The 25054-nt window shown below is 34.3% G+C and overlaps 1 protein-coding gene across 1 annotated transcript; it reads left to right on the forward strand.

Annotated features, from left to right (window-relative positions):
- Positions 1 to 23810: 23810 nt before the first annotated feature.
- LOC150103893 (general transcription factor II-I repeat domain-containing protein 2A-like) lies at positions 23811 to 24134 on the forward strand. The gene has a single exon (XM_090397086.1). The coding sequence runs from the start codon at positions 23811 to 23813 to the stop codon at positions 24132 to 24134; it is 324 nt and encodes a 107-aa protein (XP_090253212.1).
- Positions 24135 to 25054: the final 920 nt, after the last annotated feature.

Here is a 25054-nt window from a genome sequence, read left to right on the forward strand (position 1 = left end):
GGGGCGAATATTCCAGGTGTGCTAAGTGTGCAGTGTTCATCCACCGATATTATATTTTTGCATTTATTCCTGGTATAGACTCTCCTAATTGTTTTCAGACTTGACGTAATTCCTAAAAGTAAACACCATATACTGCTTCATGAAGAGGACGCTTTTCAACGCTTTTCGCGTTAATAGCCCGGGTGTGAGTTCAAAATACATACACCGTTGAGTCCTTTGAAAATATATACACATAGCGAATCGAATTCGTAGCATTCTAGTAGTTTTAAACCGCTCAGAAGGCGAGGTAGGGTGATCTCAGAGACAACAGCACCCAGAGGCTGTTGGTTATTGTTTCATATTAATATAAACAATATAAACAATATTGTAAACAATAACCAATTAATAATAATTGGTTATTGTTTCAACAGCAACTCTTGTCATTTGTCATGAGTTGTTGTTTTTTGTTTTCTGAGTTTCGTTTGTTTCGCGTGCGTAAAGTGTGAACTGACGTAGTAGGCAAGTTTTTATATATACGTTTCGATAATTTTATAACTTTTTGCTCATATTTACAAACGAGAAACAGTATTGTAGTCGAAGGGGGTAATCCTCCTCCTTCTAGTCAAAAAATTTTCACCTTTGAGTAATTCAAATATATCAACAAAATATAGCATTCTCCTTTATTATTATTTTCCAATATATCTTAAAAGAAACACATTTTTCTACACTCTGCACAGATTTGGTTACAATTAATTTACAATTTAAAGTGTTCAAAGTTATCCTACAATTAATTTAATTGGGCCAATTAAGATGAGAGCTAATGCGCTGTGCACTCTTAAATATTTCATACATCAATAAAAATACAATCATACGGTCAAACTGATGTGAATTTTGTAGCGCTGGTTGCATAAGCCAGGACAGCACCCAACCGAAATCGATACGCAGCGCTACTGATTTCTAGGATTAAAGTTTGTGTTATCCAAGGATTTTGGGTAACAAAAAATATATTTCCTCCAGTGTGAGTTTAGTGTTGTTATATAAGATATCTGCTGAATCTGATGCCATGTGTTCCCAGTCGGTTTTTCTTATTTCGTTGTTGATTTTTTCTTCGTCTATTATTGTTTTGTGTTGTTTTTCATCTGTGGGACTTTGCATGGATATTTTCTTAGTGTGCAGATTTAGAGCCGTGAAGTAATGATCTGCTACTTTGCACTTTATGACTAATGCAGTGTAATTGTTGGTGGTGCTCGGATGTTTATATGATCTAGGCAGGAAGTGATATCTGCTGAATCTGATGCCTATGGAAGTGATAGTATTTCCGAATATTTCTTCTCTAGTACATGATGTTACTATGAGGAAGCCCTGTCATCAAGCAGCTGATTAAACTCTTTAATAAATGCCTAAAACAGAGAAAACTTCTAAAAAATTGGAACAATTCACTTCTAATATTAATTTTTAAAAAGAGCGATAAGAAGGAAATTAAAAACTACAGACCTATAAGCCTACTCCCCACCATATATAAAGTTTTCACAAAAATTATAAATAATAGAATAAAATCTAAACTAGAGGGAATGCAATCCTGTGAACAAGCTGGATTTAGAAAGAATTAGAATACTTTGGACCATATTCACACATTAAGACAGCTCATTGAAAAATCAATTGAATACAATAAACCCTTATGTATGGTCTATATAGACTATGAAAAAGCATTTGATTCAGTTAAAACATCTGCAACATAAAAGCAATTGAAACCCAGGAACTGAGAAACCATATATTGAAACACTAAAACAATGAATGAAAAGTTCCCAATACAAAAAAAGACATCCGGCAAGGCGACACCATATCTTCCAAAACATTTACAGCTGCACCATAGGAAGTCTTTAGAAGTCTTGATTGGGAAACAAAAGGAATAAATATAAATGGAGAAATGTTGCATCATCTGAAATTTGCAGATGATATTGTCCTAATAGCAGATAATCTTGAAGATCTAGAAGAAAGGTTAAATCAACTAAATGAAGCCTCCAGAGTAATTGGATTAAACATAAATAGAGAAAAAACAAAAATAATGATGAATAAATATATTAACCCTAGAACTGTCAAAGTTGAAAACCATGAAATAGAACAAGACACTTCATATGTATATCTGGGCCAATTGTTATCCTTTGGGGAGTGCCAAAGAAAAGAGATTGAACGAAGAATTCACCTTGGATGGATGGCTTATGGGAAAATGAGAGACATATTCAGAAGTGACATCTCTATGAGTTATAGAAAGGAAAGCTTTCGACCAGTGCATACTTTCTGTCCTAACATATGGAGGAGAAACATGGACTTTAACAGAAGCCCTAATCAAAAAGCTGAGAACAACAAAACATCGCATGGAAAGAAGTATGCTAAAAATAGCATTAAGAGATAGGAAGACAAATACCTGGATAAGCTCTCAAACAGGTGTCATGGATATTGTAAAATATATTAAACTGGCTAAGTGGAGATGGGCTGGCCACATTGCCAGATGCAGTGATGGGAGATGGACTAGAAAAACAACAGAGTGGAGACCAATTGATGGAGCAAGACAAAGAGGAAGACCGAGAAGAAGGTGGAGGGATGAAATGGAACACATTGCAGGAGTGAGATGGATGGGAGAGGCAGAAAACCGAGTGATCTGGAAAATCATGGGGGAGACTTTCGTCCAGCAGTGAACAGAACCAAAAGGTTAAAGAAGAAGGATAAGACATGATGTTATTGTAACAGCATATAACAGCATAACATAAGTTATAAGTATCACACACACACACACACACACACACACACACACACACACACACACACACACACACACACACACACACACACACACACACACACACACACACACACACACACACACACACACACACACACACACACACACACACACACACACACACACACACACACACACACACACACACACACACACACACACACACCATCAAGTAGATAGCGATCTCTAAACTATTCCTATACGTAACTCCAAACTACTGTCCATTTAGTTTCAATAGCAATTCGTTCAAATGGTAAATGGTATTCTCTCAAATTCTTCTTACAATTAAAGAAGAAATACTATTTGTATGGCTATTTAGCCTATTTTTAGCCTAACGTGAGAATTTTCCCGGAAATAATACCCTTAAGAAGAAACATTGTACGTGCACCTCCTCTCTGTGGAATACTGGTCCCCAATCATAAAAGGCAACCGTTTCCCCTCTCCAAAAATACAAACACAGTTAATTAATTTTTTCAGGAAGGAAGGAAATTTGCTTCTTGTAAACAAAGTTGATGTATAGTTCCAAAAAATTCTTTCTGTACTTTCAAACAGTCTTCGGTAAGTATTTGTCATCTGTAAGCATATTTTAATTTGGGTCTTGTGTAATGTGTTGATAATCAATGATAGCTCGTATCACAAATATCGACTTGAAGATGAGCCTCTTGACACAGTAGGAAGTATTCTTCCATGTATGAATCTTTTTTATCTTTTTATTATTAAACATAGAGACTTATGAATGTTGTCTTCTGAACGAGTTTCATCCTTCATATTCGTTCATATCCTAATTTTGAAACAGGTGGTCTGCATTTTCCTCCTTAATTATTATTATTATTATTTATTTATTTATTTATTTTGCCATTTCAGGAAAATGTTAGCTGCTGCATTACACACATCACGCTGTCAGGAAAAGGGAAAAAAATCAACAGTTACACAAAATTATAAAAAACCAAAGTTATTTTAGTCAACTGTGAGCTTGTATTCATTGCGTTATCGCAATGTCATCCCAGTTTTGTGATTGTGTTAATTGCATTTGTGAATATGGTTGTACGGGGGATGAGGGGACTGAAAAGACTACGTACAGGAGTCAGGAGAGTCTCAATCTGCATTATTTATCTCTGCGACCTTTGTTGGTGTTGGTCGACAGTTTCGTACTCTAAAAGGTAGTTTAATATCTCTTGAGTTATTACTCAATTCTGATTTTATGAGTTGTGTATGGATTCAATTCAATTGAACGTATTAGTTTAAAACATGACAATATTGCATTATATAAAATATCAAAAAGTTTCAGACAGGTGGTGATTATATTGGGATCTTCACAATACCTTATTATTATTTCTATTTAATTAAAATTATCCATGAAAACTTTGTATAAAATTATATGTTAATTTCTATAACACACACACACACACACGCAAAAATACACGCAGGTATGCCAAGAAGTAGAAGGGTATTTCAGTTCAAAAAGCAGGCAAACTGGTCAGAGGAACACGTCCAATTAACAGACTAATTACACACTGGAATCATAGCCTTAGTTTCTTTGGATTAAAGAGTCAAATTATTACCCCAAACTCCACAATACACATCGGACTGACAGAAACGTACTAGGCATTAATACGGATAAATTTCTCTGAGGAGCAGGAGATGTGTTCAAGTGCGTGTGGTAATATGCAAAGGTCATGAGCTGACTCTATTCGAAAGGAGAAGGATAGTCGGAGAACAAAATGAATTGTATGAATATCAGTTTCGGTTACACAACTTCTATGAATTTGCGTTCGCCTTCTGACGAATCCACGTTAAGCTTAAAAAGCGTAGTTTTTAAGAGAAATTTATGCTCGACTAATTATTAATTAACCAACAGTTCAGTACAATTAAATACTTTTAATTCAGTGAAACTCTAAAGAAAAACAATAAGGGGAGGGGTGGAAAGGAGCGATTTTCCTCAGAAAAATTATAATATGTAAGCGACATTGGCACATCAACTACGGCAAAGGTGAGAAATCTTTCTTTTTTACTGAAAACTCTTATTTTAAGTAAACGCCGACGATGCTCAGTTGATCAAACAATTAAAATGTATTTTCACAAAATACTAAGTATTGAGAAATCCAGAAAGAAACTTCTTTTTTTTTCAAAACTCAGAAAACGTCATCATCGAATATAACTTTGTGCTAGTTCACAGTACACGGTTATGTTCGTAATATTCTCAATTAAATGATTTGCATTCACACGTTACAGCTGAAACTGTTTATAAAATAAATTATTATTTGTTTTAGAAACTATAACACATTTTAGGAATGCTAGTCAAGTGAGTAATATTTATTATCCGACTAGTTTCACCGATTTTTGCTATCGGCATCTTCAGTGATACAATTGGTAAGCGATATGAAGGTAACAGACTAGGTTTTAACTGACAGTTCTAATTCATACAAAATTAGTACTGTGCGTGAGACAATACGCGTGTCGCGAGTACATTATTTATTTGTTGAGAGACATAATGTAATTGGCGTGAAAGTTCATTTCTTTGGTGTTTAGTGATCTAATTAAAGTTTTCCAAATCTCCGGTAGGACTAGACCTTGATTCTTATTTAGGTTTCCTGTTGAACGGGCGACTATAGCAACTTCCTTGAAGATTATGGAACGGTAGTTCTCTTCTATATACGGCATATGACTCTTATCCCACTCAATAAGATGGTCGGTAGTGGCGAAGTGGGAAGAACGACCTGAAATATCTTGTTTATTGTTTCTAACATAGCCTATGTGCTCCTGTCTCGTTTCGAAGCTTCTAGAGGTCTGACCAATGTAACTAACACCATTACAAATTACTCCAAAACCTAAAACTTGGTACAGATATGTAGATGACATCTTTATAATTTGGAATCATAAAAAAGAAGAACTAATGGATTATTTCGACAAAATCAATAGTTTCCACTATACCATCAAATTCACATTAGAAATTGAAAAGATGAAAAACTTCCATTCCTAGACATCCTAATAAAGAAACAAACCAATAACAGTATCAACCTGTCTGTGTATAGAAAACTTATGAATACTGGACGTTATCTCCATTTCAACTCGTCACATCATACATCCCATAAACTTAGCATTATCCATATGCTTAAGAAAAGAGCTATATATTACACAACAGACCAAGATAACTTACAAGAAGAATTAACTACAATATCCAGAGAGCTTGAATGGTTATCCTAAAAGACTCATCAACAAGATTGTCTTTTCGGATATACCATAAAGACAACGTGAATATACAAATATACAAATACAAATGGAATAGCTGTAACTGTTCCATTTGTTAGCACCATTTCCAAAAAATTGGCAATCCTTCTAAAACCACCCAATATTAGAGTAACATTCAAGCCAGTCAACAGTATTCGGAAATTTTTAAGATCACCGAAAGATCCTTATCCTTTCTACAAGTACTCTGGAGTATACAATATACCTTGTTCCTGTGGTGATAGTTACATTGGTTAGACCTCTAGAAGCTTCGAAACGAGACATAAGGCTGTAGACTATTTTATAGCCTATAATAAGGCTATAGGCTATTTTATAGCCTATAGCCTGAAATATCTTGTCTGTTCGAAACAACAGACAAGATATTTCAGGCTATGTTAGGACACATAGGCTATGTTAGAAACAATAGACAAGATATTTCAGGCCGTTCTTCCCACTTCGCCACTACCGAACATCTTATTGAGTGGAATAAGAGTCATATGCCGTATATAGAAGAGAACTACCGTTCCATAACCTTCAAGGAAGCTGCTATAGTCGCCCGTTCAACAGGAAACCTAAATAAGAATCAAGGTCTAATCCTACTGGAAATTTGGAAAACTTTAATTAGATCACTAAACACCAAAGAAATGAACTTTCACGCCAATTGCATTATGTCTCTCAACAAATAAATAATGTACCCGCGACACGCGTATTGTCTCACGCACAGTACTAATTTTGTATGAATTAGAACTGTCAGTTAAAACCTAGTCTGTTACCTTCATATCGCTTACCAATTGTATCCCTGAAGATGCCGATAGCAAAAATGTGAAACTAGTAGGATGATAAATATTACTCACTTCACTAACATTCTTGAAATGTGTTATAGTTTCTAATACAAGTAGGAAAGAAAAAAACACAAATAAACAAATAAAAAAAACAAATAAAACAAAAAAAAAGAAGAAAAAGTCACATTATTATTTGTTTTATTTACTTATTTGTTTCTTTGTAATAATAAACAATTGCTGGAATAAATTGTGAATATAAGAATATAAATTGTAGAAATGGAAATATTACAGCTAAAATTTTATTACTTTATATTCTAATCGGTTCAAATAAATTTATAAATTATATATTTCTGTATATACGCTCTGGTTCTGTTACGAAGCTACCGAATATTTGTTTAAATTGGCATTCTTCGAAATGTCATGAAATCTCATCATGTTTTACCATTATATGTTTGTTTGCTTCACGTTGAATCCAAGAATACAAAGCAGTAGTCTAATTTCTAACAAAAAACATTTAGAATTAAGCATTGTTCGAAGCCCTTTTCAGTTCTCTGCATTACGTAAAAGACTACATGGCGGTCTCCTCCAGCTATCTAGCTTTGGCTCTTAAGTTACCCCTAAGTATGGTGTATTTCTTTAAGTTACAGAAAACACAGAAGTTCTCCTGCATACTAGAATGTATCTTAATCGCATATTTTTTTCCAGGGCTAGTTTTCTCCTTTCAGGCGATAAGGGAATACAAAGCCAACTATTTAGGAAATCACCTCAATCACATCCTCAGCCGGTCGTCTAACTCGCTCTCAGTTGCAAGCCGGTTTTTTATGTTCTTCATATATACACACAAGACGGGATTGGAATATTGATATTTCTCTCATACGCGAGATGTAAATATTGTTATTCATGATTAGTATCTCGGGAGAAGTACTTAGGTCGTATGTCAAGTAACAACATGTAGATATATACACCAACATTTTTTTAACTGTGCCGGACGTTTTCGAAAGTATGGTCAATAACATGAGCATTGATCATTCCTGAATTTTAAATTTGAACTTCATAAGTTTTTATTTTCCATCTCACTTGTGTCATATTATTTATCCGCATTCGCCTTAAGAAAAGTCGCTTTTTAATTTTCATTTTAATATATATATATATATATATATATATATACTGTATATATTTGTTTGGCTAGATGGTTGAAGCAAGAATGCTTTTCATATTCCCCGTTATCTGTAAAGAAGATGTATGGATAAATAAGGTAATATAGCACTATAAGCTCTGATCATGGTAGGAGGGTTTACAGGAATAGCCGAGCCTCGGTTAAAACTTCATTGGCTACAGCATTGCCATCCATTACCCTGACTGGGTACCCATTTTAGTCGCCTTGTACGACATGTATAGGCTATAGTGGAGCTGGTATGCTGGTATGTAAGTAAAGCCCTCTCTAAAAATTAAGACGATCCCCCGGACCACTCCCTACGAGTGGCCGAAAGACCATCCAACTCAGCTTTGGTTCCACTCAGTGACGGGCCTTCCACCACTGAGCAGAACGGCTCATATTCCAGGGAAAGGCATCCACCGACAAGGTCCAACACTGGCCACGCCGGAAAACACTCCTCCCCGGAGACTCAAAATGCTCTCTCAGGGCAAATCCCAGAAATCTAAGCCCCCCCTCCTCGCCAAGAGCAAAATTCCGGAAGAAACCTGAGAGAGAGCGAAAATCTCGAAACTCTGCCTCTCTTTTAGTCGCCTCTTACGACATGCATGGGCTACAGTAGCACTATTCTTATCCTGGTCCCACTCGGGAGTAATTTTAATATTAGCTATGCGAACATCATTATTACCATGAATTTTTGAAAGATGTAAAAAGTGTATTACATTTTTTCTACAAAATATTTAAACTGTCTTTGTTGAAAAAATGTTTATAAAAGTTGAAATAATAATATACCTAAGATGATATTTTATATAAATAATTAATTTAGTTTTGAAAATTTGAAATTAGAAATTTGAAACATCCTCGTTGCTCTTGAGATCTAAATAACATTTTAATCCAACATAACAAATGTTAACCTTTGTAACAAAAATATTAAAAAATTTGTGACACCGCTGTTGCAAATTTCGCCGATTTATTTGTAACGAATGACATTAAAAATGACCCAGAAATGATTCCCCGTTGACATTGCAGTGTTAAAGGAAATCCGCGGCAACAAAGTGTACTCTTTTCCACACCACCTCAGAGGTAGAGTATTAGGCGCGCTTTTTTTAACGTGGTATCCCCAGTAGGCCTATTCCACGGTAGCATAAAACAAATTTAAAACTAGTGGAAACGCAGTAAAGTTAATTTTTCGCGTTAGCATGTGAAAAATTAACCGACTTATGCAATACATCCTAACAAGCGTTGATCTTTGAATCTGTTACAAGATTACAAATCCCTTGACGTTACGTTAATCATTCCACAGTTCGATTTTTCCTTTTCTGGATAAGCTGGTTGAGGGATCACAGCATCTGAACATGTGCATGGACGCCTTTATGATGTTTCGGATAACGATACAACTTCAAATCTTGTATTTGTGTCTATCTGGCTGAAAAAATGAATTTCCTTTTACGTTGGGGTTAGAGATTCAAACCCGCCGCCTGCTCATGGGAAAGCGAATACGCTAACCACCCGTCCAATTATGGGCGACGACATGAATAAAAAAAAAAATGGAAGCTATACATTTTTTTATGGAATAAGAAAGGAAAATGCGAACTTACTCAAGACAGCTGATTCGCGAAATCATATAGTTGAATAGCTTCATTGAAATTTCACCAAGTGCACTGATAACAATTGGGATGATTTTAGTGTGTTTAAGCCACATCCGGCCAACTTTGATAGACGCATCTCGATATTTATTCATTTTTACCAGTTCTTTGTTGTTGATGTTGCTGTTGAATCAGTGGCTACTGCAATGTAAATAATCCATACTTATCGATGTTCACTAATTGTGATGTTAAGTCTATTGTGGTCACAAAGCCAATCAGTTTTTTTTTTTTTTCCTCAATCACAATTTTAACAGTTTCATACTGTCTCTATTGCATGCACCAGTTATCAGAAGTAGGAAAACCATATTTTTTTTACATATATACCAATGAATTATTTTGGCCTCTTGATCATGGCGACGTTTATAATCATACTGGGGCTATATTTATGCAAACATTAATCACATTCTCTGCAGTTTTAACTTATCGCATAATCCACAGTTTCTGTTATTATTGATGTTCAAAGTTCTTGCTTTGCTGTTATAGTTTGTAACGTCTGTTCTTGAGGGACCAGAATAAATCTATCGCTTTCGTTTTTATATCCATATTGTAGCTAGTGCCGCGTCTTGGTTATGCCAGTATTTTCAGTATCTCGAATAAATTGGCCATGTTAGGGTTTATTTTTCCAGCGCACATGTCGTTTATTTTGTTGTTCCTTTTAGTAATAGGATTTGTTTCTTGTTGCATTTAAAAAGCCCTCTTGTGCAATTTCTTGAAGCATTGGCTCAGAGCTATTGTCGATCTAACTTCTTAAAGTAATTTCTTCTTCCACACTAGACCCCGCTTTGCCCATTCCTCTCGGTAGATACATCCGGTGAACATCCCTTTGTGGATGTAATGCGTGATGAATAGTCAGTGATTTTCGAGTTTTTTCCAATTTCTCCAGCTCTTCATTTGTTCAGTCTGTTATGCCAGATGTGTAAGGGATGAGTGGTATAGCACAAGAATTCATTGCTCTAATTGTGTTTAATCCATTTAGTTTCGTTTTCAGAATATTTCTAACTCTTTTGATTTATTCTGTTGCTGACTGTTGTTTACCTTTCGAGTGGAGAATACCACTGGCTTCTAATATTCCTAGGTATGAATAGGATTCATTAGTTAACGGTGCTGTTACACAGCACCGTTAACTAATGAACAAAACGAACTAAAAAATAGTAATTGCTGCGCTGATTTCCACATAATTTCAAGTCATCTATATACAACTAATGTAAACTTTTAATATTATAAATTAGAAATTTCATATCCAAGTTTTGTTTACTTCATAATCATATAAAAGTTTTCAACGAAATCTTGAAGAGAAGAAATTTCACCTCCATCCATCCTCAAACAACCTTTAAGTAATTTATGTATATCTATATCATATCTCACACTTTTGCTGCTATCAGCTAATTTCTGTAACCCTCAAGTCTTCAACCTATTCTCGCATGGAGTATCCCGTAGACTCTGCCATCATCTTGATCATCACTCGTCTCAGGATCATTTTCGTCCATTCTGTATCTCCAAGGAAGCTAGACGACTTGCTCTGTGCGCAGTAGTCAAGATGGGGCCTTATCAACGCCTTATAAAGAGACATTATGACCTCCGTATCTCTGCTTGTTAGGGTGTTCTTTAATAAGCAGCTAATTCTATGAGATATTTTAGTTACTTTTACAATATGGCATCTGAGCTTTACTCAGAGTCCACTATTATCATCACCTCTGTAAATCCCTAGCCCCCATAAAGTATAGCTCAATTCCATCAGGATAGCAGATAGCTGCCACAATGCATAAGCTTACACTTTCCCACATTAAAAGGATGGCCATTCTTATTGTCCATAATGTTTGTCTAGACAGGTGGTCCTGCAAGATGCCTGCATCATATTTATTAACTATTGCCCTCACTAGTTTTATACAAAACAATTGAATATTTTCCGACAGGTCATTTCTAATATCATCAATGTACCAGTTATTTAAACAATGGCCCGATTCCACTCTTGTGCCACATTACTAATCACTCGCCTTCTTCTGACTTTACTCTTCCATAAACTAAGCTCTGATATCTACTCATCAGCTACCCTTTTATACACCTCGCCTCCATGTTCACTCTCCAAAACTGTCGGTAATGTTGCCACCACCACCACCTTAGTTTTAGACAAATCCTCTCAAGCACTCTCAATCCACTAGTACCTTCGATTATATGCAGTCTTAAATATTTATTCATTATTAGCTGCATAAATTATTTTCTTTTTTATATATAGCCGTTTCTCCTTCCGAACTGTGCCTCCATAGTTCGTCTCACATAATTATCCACTCTCCACTGATTGGCATTATTTGCCGATGTCGATTTCCATTTCATTGATCCCCTGTTTCTACCTGTTGTTTTTTGGTTCCAGTTCACATGCCGTCATCCATAATATCCTTTCTCCCATCTTGTTTTCTTTATTCTCAATGAAAATACAATGGGCGTTAAATCCAAACATGTTTAGTTCCGATTGCTTCTCGCATTGCGTAAATTTTAATATACATGCTTACTGATCCCACAGCTAATCTTACACTTTGTAACGACCATCGCATTCCGATTTCCTACCTCACAAACTAAATCCAACTTTGGCGTGCAATCACCCACTCATTTGCCTTTATGGATGTTTGCACCCTCCAAAATAGGTCTAGTTTCCTTGTCTTTGCATTCTAAATCCCACATCAGTCCGAAAATGTATCAGCTATTTTTTAAATGACACTCAACAACTCATTCAATCCCATAACCTAGCCTACCCCATCTTATTCTTTAAAGCCATTCCCCTGAAGTTACATCACCCATCCTACCACCATTCATGTGGCAGTCCACGTGCGATCGCATTAAGGCATTGTAATGAAGCAAAATAACTTCCATACACGTCAGTAATCGTTTCAACACCACAATTATCCTCATAGTTGAATTGTAAATTTTTGTTATGTGACCTTTGAACTTTGCCATAACTTCATGTTTTGGTAAAGTTCAAATCTGTAGCATCGTTCGTTACTCCAAGCACAATCCCACCAATAAAATGCGCTTTCGGACATCGCATCACGCCAAACTGCATAACTTTACACTAATGGTAGACGTTATCATTTGTTCGTACTTCCAGGTTATTCTAATTTCCATGGAAACGTTCTATATCAATAGCCTATGTGATTGTCCTGCACATCTTTTCATGATCAGCAAACAATTGAAGATCTCCTCTCAGCCTCTTTCCAATATCATGTATTAAACAACACTGGTCCAAGGACTGATCCCTAGGGCACACCGCTGGCCACCTTATATCTAACAGATTCACAGACCCCATATACCACTTTCTGATGCCTGTCCATCACCACAACTTACTCAAACCAATACTTTGTATTCCATTCGCATGTTCTCTAGTTCATGCGACAGTCTTTCAGTGGTATCCACTCAACTGCCTTATCAAAGTCCAACAGTATCATGATGTCCACTTCCTTTATTCACTCAGCTAACAATAAAATGTTAGAAAATTCTTCAGACTGTATTCGAGTTCTTTCCAACTTAAAATCTTCACCATTAATCCAGAGACACTGATAGGTCGAACGTTTAACACATCGGTCTTTGCGCCACCCTTCTTCAATGAGATTATCATTAACCCTTTTCATTTCTGTGATGCCTTTCATGGACTAAGACCCAAATCATAGAAACATGACAAAGACCTATCCAGTTTGTCAGAACATTCCTTTAGCTCACGTGCTGCTATCCCCCATCCTAATTGCTGAATTCTTATTCACATTATGCAGTAGCTGTGGAACCTCCTTCTCATTCACCTCTATCTCTTTATCCAATGTAGTGGTAGCACTGGGCACTATTTTACATACTCCTGGTTCATATATCGTAGCAAAGCGAGCACTCATTAATTGAACAATCTCATTAGCTTCTGATACTAGAGTTACATCTCTATTCAGTAAAGTTATTATTCTGCATTCATTCTTCTTTTTCTTGCGGCACAATAATAAAATTCTTTTATATTGCCTGTATCCTGTGCAGCCAATTTCTTTTCATACTCCAGTTTAGTTTTCTGAAAAATGCTCCTAAGTTTTTCTAGCCTGCGCTTTATATATTTCATAACTCCTTTCATTGTTATGCTTACGATATTCCTTGCACGTTTTCTTCCTGTTATAAACTCTTGATGAGATTGTACATTCATTTCTATCGCCTTCTTTTTGTCCCTAGAATTATAGCGACACCTCCTTACGCACCTGTTCAAAACGTCCGATGCGCTGCTGATATTCGTCCCATTCAACACCCGATATCATGAAAACAAGGATGACATTCTCGTGAGTTTGCCATAGTTTCCAGATTTGTAGTGTCGCATATAAACTGTCCTAAATGGATCATCCATATAGTTAGCTACTTCCCAGGTCAGTAGGATAAGATCATTATCACCAACTGGTGGAAAAACTGTCAAATCCTTAACTGATACCCCATTCTGTTGCTGTGATCAAATATATCACTCCTTGGCCTCGAAATACATCTTTGATATACTGCTTGAGAAAGTTGTTACGCAATAGTTCGTAATTCATCCAATCAGCAGATTCATAACTGTGCTCATTGCGATTCGTGTCAATATTACGTCCTACAAATCTTAGCCGAACTTGCATACACATCCTCGGTGTTCCTCTCAAGATGAGTTAGTTTCCCTTTCTCTCTCTCTCTCTCTCTCTCTCTCTCTCTCTGCAGTTGGCTGGATTCCAATAAACAGGCGCCTCCTGTCAAATCCATTCAAATGCAGGCCTTCCCCCTTAAAGAAATCCTTTTTACCATCAAACTCAAAAACTCTCACATCCAAAACATCGCACTGATTTTTCTATAGAGCATGCGCATTGAATCATTTTCCATCAGTGCCCTTTTTCCTTCTTAACTCATTACTGTTCTATATCTGTAATAAATTAATCATTTTTAATTTCTCACTTTTCTTTCACGTTTCTTCCATTGAGCTTTGCATATCCTGTCTATTTTCTATATTTGTAAATACTTTTAAATAATTAATTCCAATTAGCACTACCATCTCTTTTATTGTTCTTATCAGTTTTACTGTTGCCTTGGTAACATTCTTTAATTTAGCTCCGCGGAAGTTTCATGTTGTGACTTGTTTGTCAAGCGCAAATTTAATTACCGCATCATTATCACACCGCATGAACTATTTTTGTTATATTATAATTGACTTTCATTATTATTATTATTATTATTATTATTATTATTATTATTATTATTATTATTATTATTATTATTATTATTATTATCCCAACACAGTAAGCAAACCAATAAATAATAACTAACTGGTGTCATCCTCAGATAAGCTTAGAAATAAGCTAATAAGCTTCGAGGATGAAAGGTGAGAGATAACATCTCATCCAAGATAAAAAAAAAAAAAAAAAAAACATATATCACATTTCAGTGCTGTAGTTACAGCGCTTAAATATACTAAAAAAACAATATATATATATATATATATATATATATATATATATATATATATATATATATATATATATATATATATATATATATATATATATATATATATATATAAATTGTGTATATGTAAACAGGCTATAAAATAATAACCTATGATATTGAAAAAAAAACGTACATTTATATTTTTTTAAAAATCACTGTACTCTACGTTTTCTACTGAACAGAAAATATAATAGTATGCTTTATTGTATATATGAAAATACCCTGTATGATGACAATGGTAAAAAACATTATTCTTAGTCATAGATAATTTACGACTTGCGTGCTTTTTTTCCTATTATTTTTCTCCTCAATTTCCATTTTCCTATGTAAGTTCATTTAAAAAGGTTTCTCCAACCCTCTTGTTGATTTTCGATTTATTTCTTTTAATCTCAAAATTTCATTTGCTTCATTTATGTCATCAGTATAATGGTTCTCTCATTACTAGTTTTCGCACTAGAATTACACTCGGTTTTCGAAGTTGTTCTCTTCGTTTGCCAGGTTTCTGGCGCAATTTTTTAAAAGCCAACTTAATTTAATCATATTTTTAAAAGATATATATATATATATATATAAACTGGTATTTATTTGCGAAGATAGTAGCTACTGCTCTGGAGTTTAAACTACTTTCCATTGGTTTGCGTGCTAATTTTTCCCACTACCTCTACAGAGTCAAGACATGGGAGGGGGAGTTTACTCAAATAACATTCAACCTTGTCATCAAAGGTAGTACTAATATTAACACTGGTGGCATCGTTCAAAACAAAGTAAATAATTCTATTTTTTTTTTTTTTGCTCTTAAAATGAAGCAAATCCGACTCTTATCGTTATTAAATGACACTGAATCCAGTTAAAGCAACTTTCATAATTTTTTTGTAGAAATTCTGGATCTACTTTTGTTTCCCGAAAGTAAATGGCAGAACAAATCTAAAGAGGAAGAGTGAATAGAATGAAAATAGAATTTTGCAGTAAAACGTTTTTAGGAATGCATTTATGGATCTAAATTCAACTGACCAAACAAATAATAAATTTGGTCAACTGACCAGACACCTTCACAAAACGATCACCTTCGGAGAGGGATGATGAGAAGTGAATGATCGAATAATATATTCACTTATCTTCAGCTATATTTTTACTTCAATTTACTCTCTCTCTCTCTCTCTTTCCTCACTCAATACAATTAGCGACCACAATGTTCACCAAATATATAACGTTTCCTTTCTTGGTACAAAAGTGACTTTTCAATACCCTTCGTTTTCTAATTTTCATTCTTCTCCTTTGGTAATTTTATCCTACTTTCTGTCATTTCTGCCACAGAGACTGATATTCGTAACTGTTTTCAAGGTACCACCACATTCTCTCCGTTATGGGTGTTATTATGCAGCGTGTTCCACTCGTGTTCCTGCGGATAGGGATATTTTTAGCCACTATTCACATAGCGACTCATTTTCTCTTCTACCCCCTCCCCCCCAGTATCAACAAGCTTATTTACAAAAGTCCATAATACTCTGGTTTCCTGGACAACAGCAATCAAGGATCGCCTACAGTCTCTAATATTTCGTAATCTTCTTTGTTATCATGGAAATTTTCATTCAAATCACGCATAAAATCACTTTATATTAAAAAAATCCAAATTGATGTTCAAACACACACAGGCAGGTTTTTGTTTGTTTTTGTTGTTGCTGATTTCTTTACCTCTTCACTGGATGTTCCAATCAGGATATCTTTTCTACTATCTTCTTTCGTGCAATCTTCTGAGATTTTTTGTTCATTAAATGGTCAATGCTTCTTTCCATTTGCCGTAAGTTTTCATTGCTTGCTTTCTCCTTCTGTTTCACGATGCCTGTCACAGAAATGCTGTCTCATATTTCTACATTCTTCCCTTATTAAAAGGATCCATTTCATTACTAATTCTAAAAAGTGATCCACGGAATTTCAAAATAACTAACATCCTATTCATTAATATTATGATGTGATCGTTTGAGAGATTTAGGCCCAATGACCTGTTTAATTCCATCTTTTTTCTTGGTCTCCTCTGAATTCTTAGTCCTTCAAATAGGTGGTATCGTAATTTTTAGTAATTTTGAATTTTTCAATCTTTCAATATATTCAGTTTACTTTTTGGTATTCACATATTTTGTCTTTGATACTGAGTGCATAGGATTTAAATCTTTAGGAATTTGTATGTCCCACAGAATATGGCTAGATCTCCGTCGTAGGACATTGGTTTCTTCAGTTTCTATTCCTTTTTTTACAGTTTCTATAGTCTACAATTCACTTCCGTAAAGAAGAGAGGAACTTGCCAAAATTTTATAAACTCTTATTCAAGTATGCTTGGTTAGGTTTAAAAATATTACTGATCATTCTCGCTACCTTTAGGAAGTTTGAAATTTTGATATCCATAACACCTTTTATATACAATACTGCAGATCCGATGTATTCGAACCAGTTAATTTGTTTTGAAATTTTATTTTAATCAGGAGTTTACTTCTGATTGCATTTAATCATTTGAAAGCCGTGGTTTTCGTTTTGTGTGTTGATATTTGCATTCCTAATTTTTAGCAATTATGGTGAAAGGTGGATATTGATCTTTGGAGTTCATCTTCACTTCTTGCTATGATTATCTGCTCATCAAAGAAAACATATCAAGAAGAGTTCCACAATCCAGTTTAAATGCGGTTTTATATTTTTCCTTCCATTTCTTCATTCTTTCATCTATATAGATGTTAAATAAGAGTGGTAACAATACACATCCTTGAGAGACCATCCTGTTTATTGATTTATGTTTTGGGATTATTTTCATTGATTCGTACTATGTTAATTATTTATTACTGCGAGTAACTGATTTGGAATGATTGACTTCTTGAGTATAAACAACAGTTTGGTCCTGATGAAAGACTCTGTCAAGAGCTTTCTAGTAATTTATAAATTCTGTGTGTGTGTGTTCTCAAAGTTAATTTTCTACATATTATTTAAGTTTTGAAGTTAATATTTATGTGTGTAACTTGAGACCAATATCACCAATATCTAGGAGACATTCCTGTGTAGTTTTTACAGATTCATGTATTGCTTTTTTAGACAGAAGTTGGTCACATTCCAACTTTCCGGTACTCTTCCTTTCTGTCAGATATTCTTAATAATTTTAAACGTCGTTTGACGAACATGATGCCTGTATTTAATAGATCCATATTTATTCGGCTCTTTCGAGGATTTTTCAGATTTACTTTTTCACTGGATTTACTCAGCTATATAGTTAGGAGTTAGCATTATGTGAGTTTAATTTCATTACTCTCTTGAGAAGTCCAGCCAGATTTTCTCTACGAGTATTATAAGTTTCACATTTTGTTTAACCTCTTCATTCATGTTTCCTACAATATTGCATGTATTTGGTCTCTTCATTTTGAGATCTCTTTCCAATTTTGCTAGGAAGTGTTCCATGTTTCTCTGTTCTTTTTCTCTGCATGCCTTTTTCCTATTATTCGTTTTGTATTTACAACTAATGTCTGCTTTAATGGTCTTGTGTTTATTCATTGCTTATATGCTTCTTTGGTGTCTTTAAGGTTCTTTAATGTTCTCATCCCAGTTTTAATATGGTTTTAAATTATTGCATTATATTTGAATATCATCATTTTTATTTGTTCCGTTTTTAATTTATTCTTCTCAATTTAAGAGAATTAATATACACTTATTATATTACATTGATTTTCTTATTTTAAAACCATCTTGGGGGTATTGGTAATTTTCCTTGAAATAGATAATGATCTGAATCAGTTTCTGCACTCTGAATACTCTGCTATCTGCTATCACATTAGCTGTTTTCCTATTAACTATTATGTAGTATATTACACATTTGGTTTCTGGTTTCCAAATGAATTTACTGCAATCTTTATACTTTGAAATTATTAGTAATTTTTAAGTTATTATATGTGGAGTACTATCTAAGTCTGTATCCATTTCTATTGCATGTAGGCATTGATTCGGGTTTATTTTATTTTTTATTTTTGTTAATGTGAATATAATGTATTGTTATCTTCCTCCCTTCTACTTTCCACTGGATATATACTAATCTTATTTCTAGAATTCTTCCTCTCGGTAATTTTAATGTGTGATATATTTATAAACTGATATTTGAATAAAATTGTGACATCTTAAAAATAGAACCTCGAAAATCACCTACCCACCGTCTACAGAGAGAGAGAGAGAGAGAAAGAGAGAGAGCGGGTAGTTGAACAGAGAAGAGAGAGAGTATGAGTGGAGTATATAAGAAAGAAAGAAAAGCAGGTTCTCGTGGCTAGTTAAACTTCGATCTGATTTGTGCTCGATCTTGTCTTTTTTCAGAGAATTCATGAAATTCATTCCATAAGGATTGAATAAATAAATAAAAAAAATTTAAAAAATAGAAATCTTTGAGTAACTGAATAAAATAGAAATCTTCGTGACTCCTGAATTGGATGAACATGAAAGAAATAGAAATGCAGATGCATTTGGGCATATCTGAACAGAAGTCACTATTATGGTTAACACCTTGGCCGTTCTACTGAAAAAAAATTCCATCTTGGAACACAAATGCTTTTAATTCCTTAATGTCTCTTTGCATGTTCAGCTACTACCATTGCTTTTTTTCAGAAAGTTTCTATTATTGTGTAACATGCTGATAGACCGGATAACTTTTGAATGATGTCACGTGGAACAAGACGAGTGATGTTTGTGTTTGAACGACGAGAGCTGAACAGAGAAATCTTTGAAAATAAAAATAAACCACCATATGGAGTATGGTGTAAAATTGTAACTTTTACCAATGATTATTTTTTTGTATTTATTATTATTATAATTATTTTATTTATTTATTTCATTTTGTACAGAGCATCATCTGATATTTGTTCACGAGTGTATATCAGCTGGGTTAATCCCATTCCTGAGATTTTCTGTTCGCTTGTAACCGACAGGCGATGCGTAATGTGATTAAATTAGGAATAATGAAGACATACTACCCAGGGGGGGGGAGTATTTTTGTTCTTTCTAATAATGAACCTATTCGCGAACGTTTTCTGTCTTGTCTTGTCTTACTGCACTGTTAAAAATTGGGCACAGCTTTTGTCTTAAAATGAACTTCAGAAATGAACGCAATGGGAGAAGAAAAACAAGGATTATTCAAGTGGGTCGTACGGATTTTATACAAAGAACTTTCAGAGACATCTTCCGAACTATCAGTAAGAATGTCATACGGAGAGGATGACTACATAAAAAAATAGAAGAAAGAGAGATTTGCCATTTTCGAATAGTCACGTGCATCAGCTAATAACTTGTTCATGAAGTTTCATAGCGACTTATCATCGTACTCGTCACAGAGTTTGAATTCAGGAGGTAAAAGTTGAACATGGAAAATATTTGTCAACAATCATGTTAAAAAAATATTTAAATCATGTACTGGATGGAAACTAATATCTATTATTTCTAGATGACGACTGTGTATTGTAATCTTGGATGTTTAAAAATAAAAGTACAGACTCTTCAGGGACATCACATTGATATATAAGTTATGCTGAAAACAAATTCAAACGTCTTGATGAATAGAAAAGGTAATCTTATTCCAATAAGAATGCAAAGCTACGAAACAGCTCAGACCGACTTTATCTATTAAAACAGTCAATTTGAAAAATTAAAAGTTAAAATAAAAATCAATCACATATTTCATAAAATCACTGAAAGGGGAGATTAAAAATTGAATTTTTTTTGTATGACTAAGCAAACCGATGGAAATCTTTGGAGAGACTTTGAATGTCATCGTCGTTTTTTGACTAATTCTATTGTCAAATTCATATAACATATTTTTCTCCCTTAAAAGAAAAAGCGAAGGTTTATTTACCGAAAATATTTCCCAAAATTCCAGATTTTTGTAGCTGAGGAGGTTTATCCTGCTCTCTATAACCCAGCAAGGGCGTTTGCGATAATCGTATTTTTTCTTTAAGGCGATTATTTGCTATAGAATAAAACACGCTCTTAATGGAGAACCTTGGATTGAACAGAACAAGGATAAAACACGGATATCATAAAATATCGCAAATAAATAGGGAAATATGAATACACTTCGGATAAAATGCACTGGATTCGGAAAAGAATTTCAGAATTATTCATAATAAAGGGCATTGCAAAAGCCTTCAAGATAACTGGTTTGAGAAAAGTTAGAAAAATACAACACAGTACAGTCTACGACTTATCTATCCGTTGGTCCAATCGCGAATGAAACTAAATAAAATTGTGTACAAAATATCGCCTTTTAACTGATACTACACAAACATTATTCTATATTATTAATTATGTTTATAGCAAAATATTTTAAACAGTTCAATAATTAAAATTTTATTCAAATTTTGTTATAAACTTAACACACCTGTTTCGTAATTAAATAGAATTTATATAAATTGCTGTAATTGTAATATTTTTGTAATTTTGGTTATGATTGGCCATCAATACCCTTGGAGGGTAACGGATTGCGATGCTGTAGCCAATGAAGTTCTAACTGAGGCTCCGCTATTGCTGTTACCCTCCTGCCATGATCAGAGCTTTAATTTAATAGCTCAATAACACCTTATCCCTACACTGTCCACTACAGATAACGGGGAAGATGAAAAGCATTCTTGCTTCGCCCCTTTAAGCCAGTCCTTATAAGGACTGTTTTTGTAATTTTTTAATTGCAAATTATGTTTTTAATATATTTTTAATCAAATTATACCTGTAAATGTTTTGCGGATACAGGGTGACTACCATTAGTACCTTTGTACTAGATCTAGTACTTTTTATAAATGTTTCGTGTTCTGGTACGTTCATCAAGAGATCTAGTACTTCCTTCTTTCTGAACAATAATAACAACACAAGATTCAGACATATGAGTTTAATATTTTCCTCTTCTCCCACCTCCCCTTATGGTCACATTCAGTGACACAAGCATGATTTCTCTCTTTTTTCCCCTCCCCCTCTCACTGTTCGCTAACCGTCTCTTCCCCCTGATTCAAGACTCAATCCGACTGGTATTAGCCAATAAAAATATATTCTTCGCTATTCAAGCACTTCTCGCGTGTTATAAGACTTGTTTTCATTACAACAATGAAAACAAGTGGAAAAATTAAATATTAAATATGAGTAACCACCTTTTATTGATGCACAGCATAATTTGAACATTGAAAAGATAAATCCAGCCGACAATGGTCAGTTTTTAATTTAAATTTATATCTGCGGGCGTTATGAAGAGCTTGATAGAGAACGGTAACTATTGAAGACTGTAGAAGCATTGAAAAAAGTTAAGACTTCATGGTTTCTTGGAATGAAGTTTTTGAAATGAAAAATGCTGTAGGAGGACAACTTTAACAATATTCCTTAAAGTTACTTAAATAAAGAGCCAATAGGCTTCACTTCGGCGATGTAACATTATTTAAATTAAGGGGATATTAAATCCCACATTATTTCAAAGTCGAATAAGAAACTCAAAGATTGGAATCAAAGAGTTTCATGCCGAATATAGCAAACTATAAAAGTTTCGGCGGATTGTAGCGTAAGTTAAAGCACGTAGTTCAACAATAGAGCAACTCGTTGCAAAGGTGGGTAAAGTTCTGATCACTATTCTTAGTATTATCCATAATGTAAAACACATCTCCTAGGAGATGTTTGATGTTATACATTATGATGGAAGGTGGAACGGAGACCGGTTTCGACCTTTATTGAGGTCTCATCAGTGAGTAGATAGACCAGGTGATACTGAGGGTATAGCGAAGAGAACTTTATACTTTGCTATACGAGTTGTCAAACACGTGCACCCATTTTAAGTAATTTATGGGTGCACCTTTTTGACAACTCGTATAGCAAAGTATATAAGTTCTTTTCGCTATATCCTCGGTATTAATCTGGTCTACCTACTCACTGATGAGACCCCACTGAGGGTTGAAACCGGTCTGGATAGTGACCTTCCATCATAATGTATAACATCAAACATCTCCTAGGAGATGTGTTTTGCATTATGGGAAATACTAAGAATAGTGATCAAAACTTTATCCACCTTTGCAACGAGTTGCCCTAGTGTTGAACTACGTGCTTTAGCTTACGTTACAGTCCGCCGAAACTTTTATAGTTTGCTATATTCGGCATGAAACTCGTTGATTCCTGTCTTTCAGTTCGACTTTAAAATAATGTGGGATTTAATATTCCATTAATTTAAATAAATTTAATTAGTTAAAGTTGTTTTGTGCCTCCCTCATTCAGCAGCAACTGAAAGAATACACCCTTGATGAATGGACTCCTTTTGACAAAAGAAAAATTGAAACATTCATCAGCTATAGAGTTTACTATTTCTGAAAAGTTAAAGCAATTTAGCAAAATCTGATAAGAATAATGAATAAACTTCCGGTGTTTTTCTTGTGAGTGGGAACCCGTGTTTATATATGTAAATAGCATATTAAATAAGTGAAAATTTAATGTTCATAAAATGAGACTAAAAATTAAAATTAAGTACTTTTTTTCTGCATAAGTTGGTACGAAATATTTTTGCTGAGTGGTCACCCTGCATGGATGGAAAAGAAATAAAAAATGTATAGAGAATATCTATTTTAAACTTATATTACAAAAATATTACTCTAGTTCAGGAGTGACCAACCTATGGCGCATTGGATCCCAATAATAATAAAAAATAAGCCTATTTATGCAAAATTTATGAAAGATTTCGAAAAATATTTCGATAGAAAATTTCGAAAGTAGACGAAATGGCTCCGTCAAAGCAGACAGTTACAAGATGCACCGAAGAACTCTCTCTCAATGTATCTGAGCAATTGAAAGACCTTGTCCGTGCTTGTACTTTCTTTTCTTTAGCTTTGGACGAATCTGCTGACATATGCGATGCAGCCCAGTTAAGCATCTTGATAAGAGGGATTGATCATTTTAACATTTTGGAAGAACTTATTGGTTTTGAATCGCTTTATGGAAAACCAAGAGGATCAGACAAATTTAAGAAATTTAAATCAAACCTAGAAAATCTACAAGTAGATTCTAGTCAACTCATCAGTGTTTGTACTGACGAAGCGCCGTGAATGATAGGAAAAGCCTCTGGAAGTAAAACTTTGCTTGAAAACCTTTGTTGTCGCTACGCAAATTTTCGCAGGATTTAAAAGCGAGATACTTTGGGGCGGAGATAAGTTGAAAAAGAAAACAGAATACTCGTACAAAATTCATACGATCTTAATGAAGTGATTTAATTGAAAAAAAAAAAAAATAATAAAGATCTTCTTTTTAAAATAGACAAAACTTATTATTCCGTAAATAAGATGTATTTATAAGAAAAAGTGATAAAATGACGTCGTTTTCGTACATTTTTAATACTAACTCTAGTGATGTCAGTGCTTATTCGCATAGCCGAGGCAAATCAGAACTTCCCGTAACGATTTACAGTCTCGCCATCTAGCGACGAGAAAAGACGTAAATAGCGGAGATATTTTTTGTTTGCTATGAAAATATAAATGCTAACTATGAATATAATTATCACAGTATAGTAATAATAAACATATTATTATTTATTATTATCTGAGACCTTCAGGGATTCAAGGACTCATCGATGGAGGCTGTAAATCACCGAAACTAGCTATTATACCTTCCCTTAAATTCATTCACAGTGGATGCACTTACTACCCCTTAGGGCAAATTATTCCACTCATTCACTGCTCTCTGGGAGAAAAACCTAGTTCTTACCCCTTTCTTGACTGTGAACAAACTTAACTTCCATGGATGCCCCGTGTTCTTCCCCGCCTTCCATATAACAAATATTTCATTTGTTGATATCCTTTAACACCCATTCAAACGTTTATAGACCTCTATCATATCATCCCTCTTTCTCCTGTTAACCAGAGTCTGCAATCTACATGCTTGCAATCTGTCTTCGTAATATAAATCCCACAATCTAGATATAATCTATGTAACTCTTCTTTGCACCCTTTCCACGGCTTCTTTATCCCCT

Source organism: Typopeltis vanoorti, chromosome 8 (genome assembly GCF_054136105.1).
Source record: "Typopeltis vanoorti isolate ZY-2024b chromosome 8, IOZ_Tvanoo_1.0, whole genome shotgun sequence".
NCBI classification, from domain to species: Eukaryota; Metazoa; Arthropoda; class Arachnida; order Uropygi; family Thelyphonidae; genus Typopeltis; species Typopeltis vanoorti.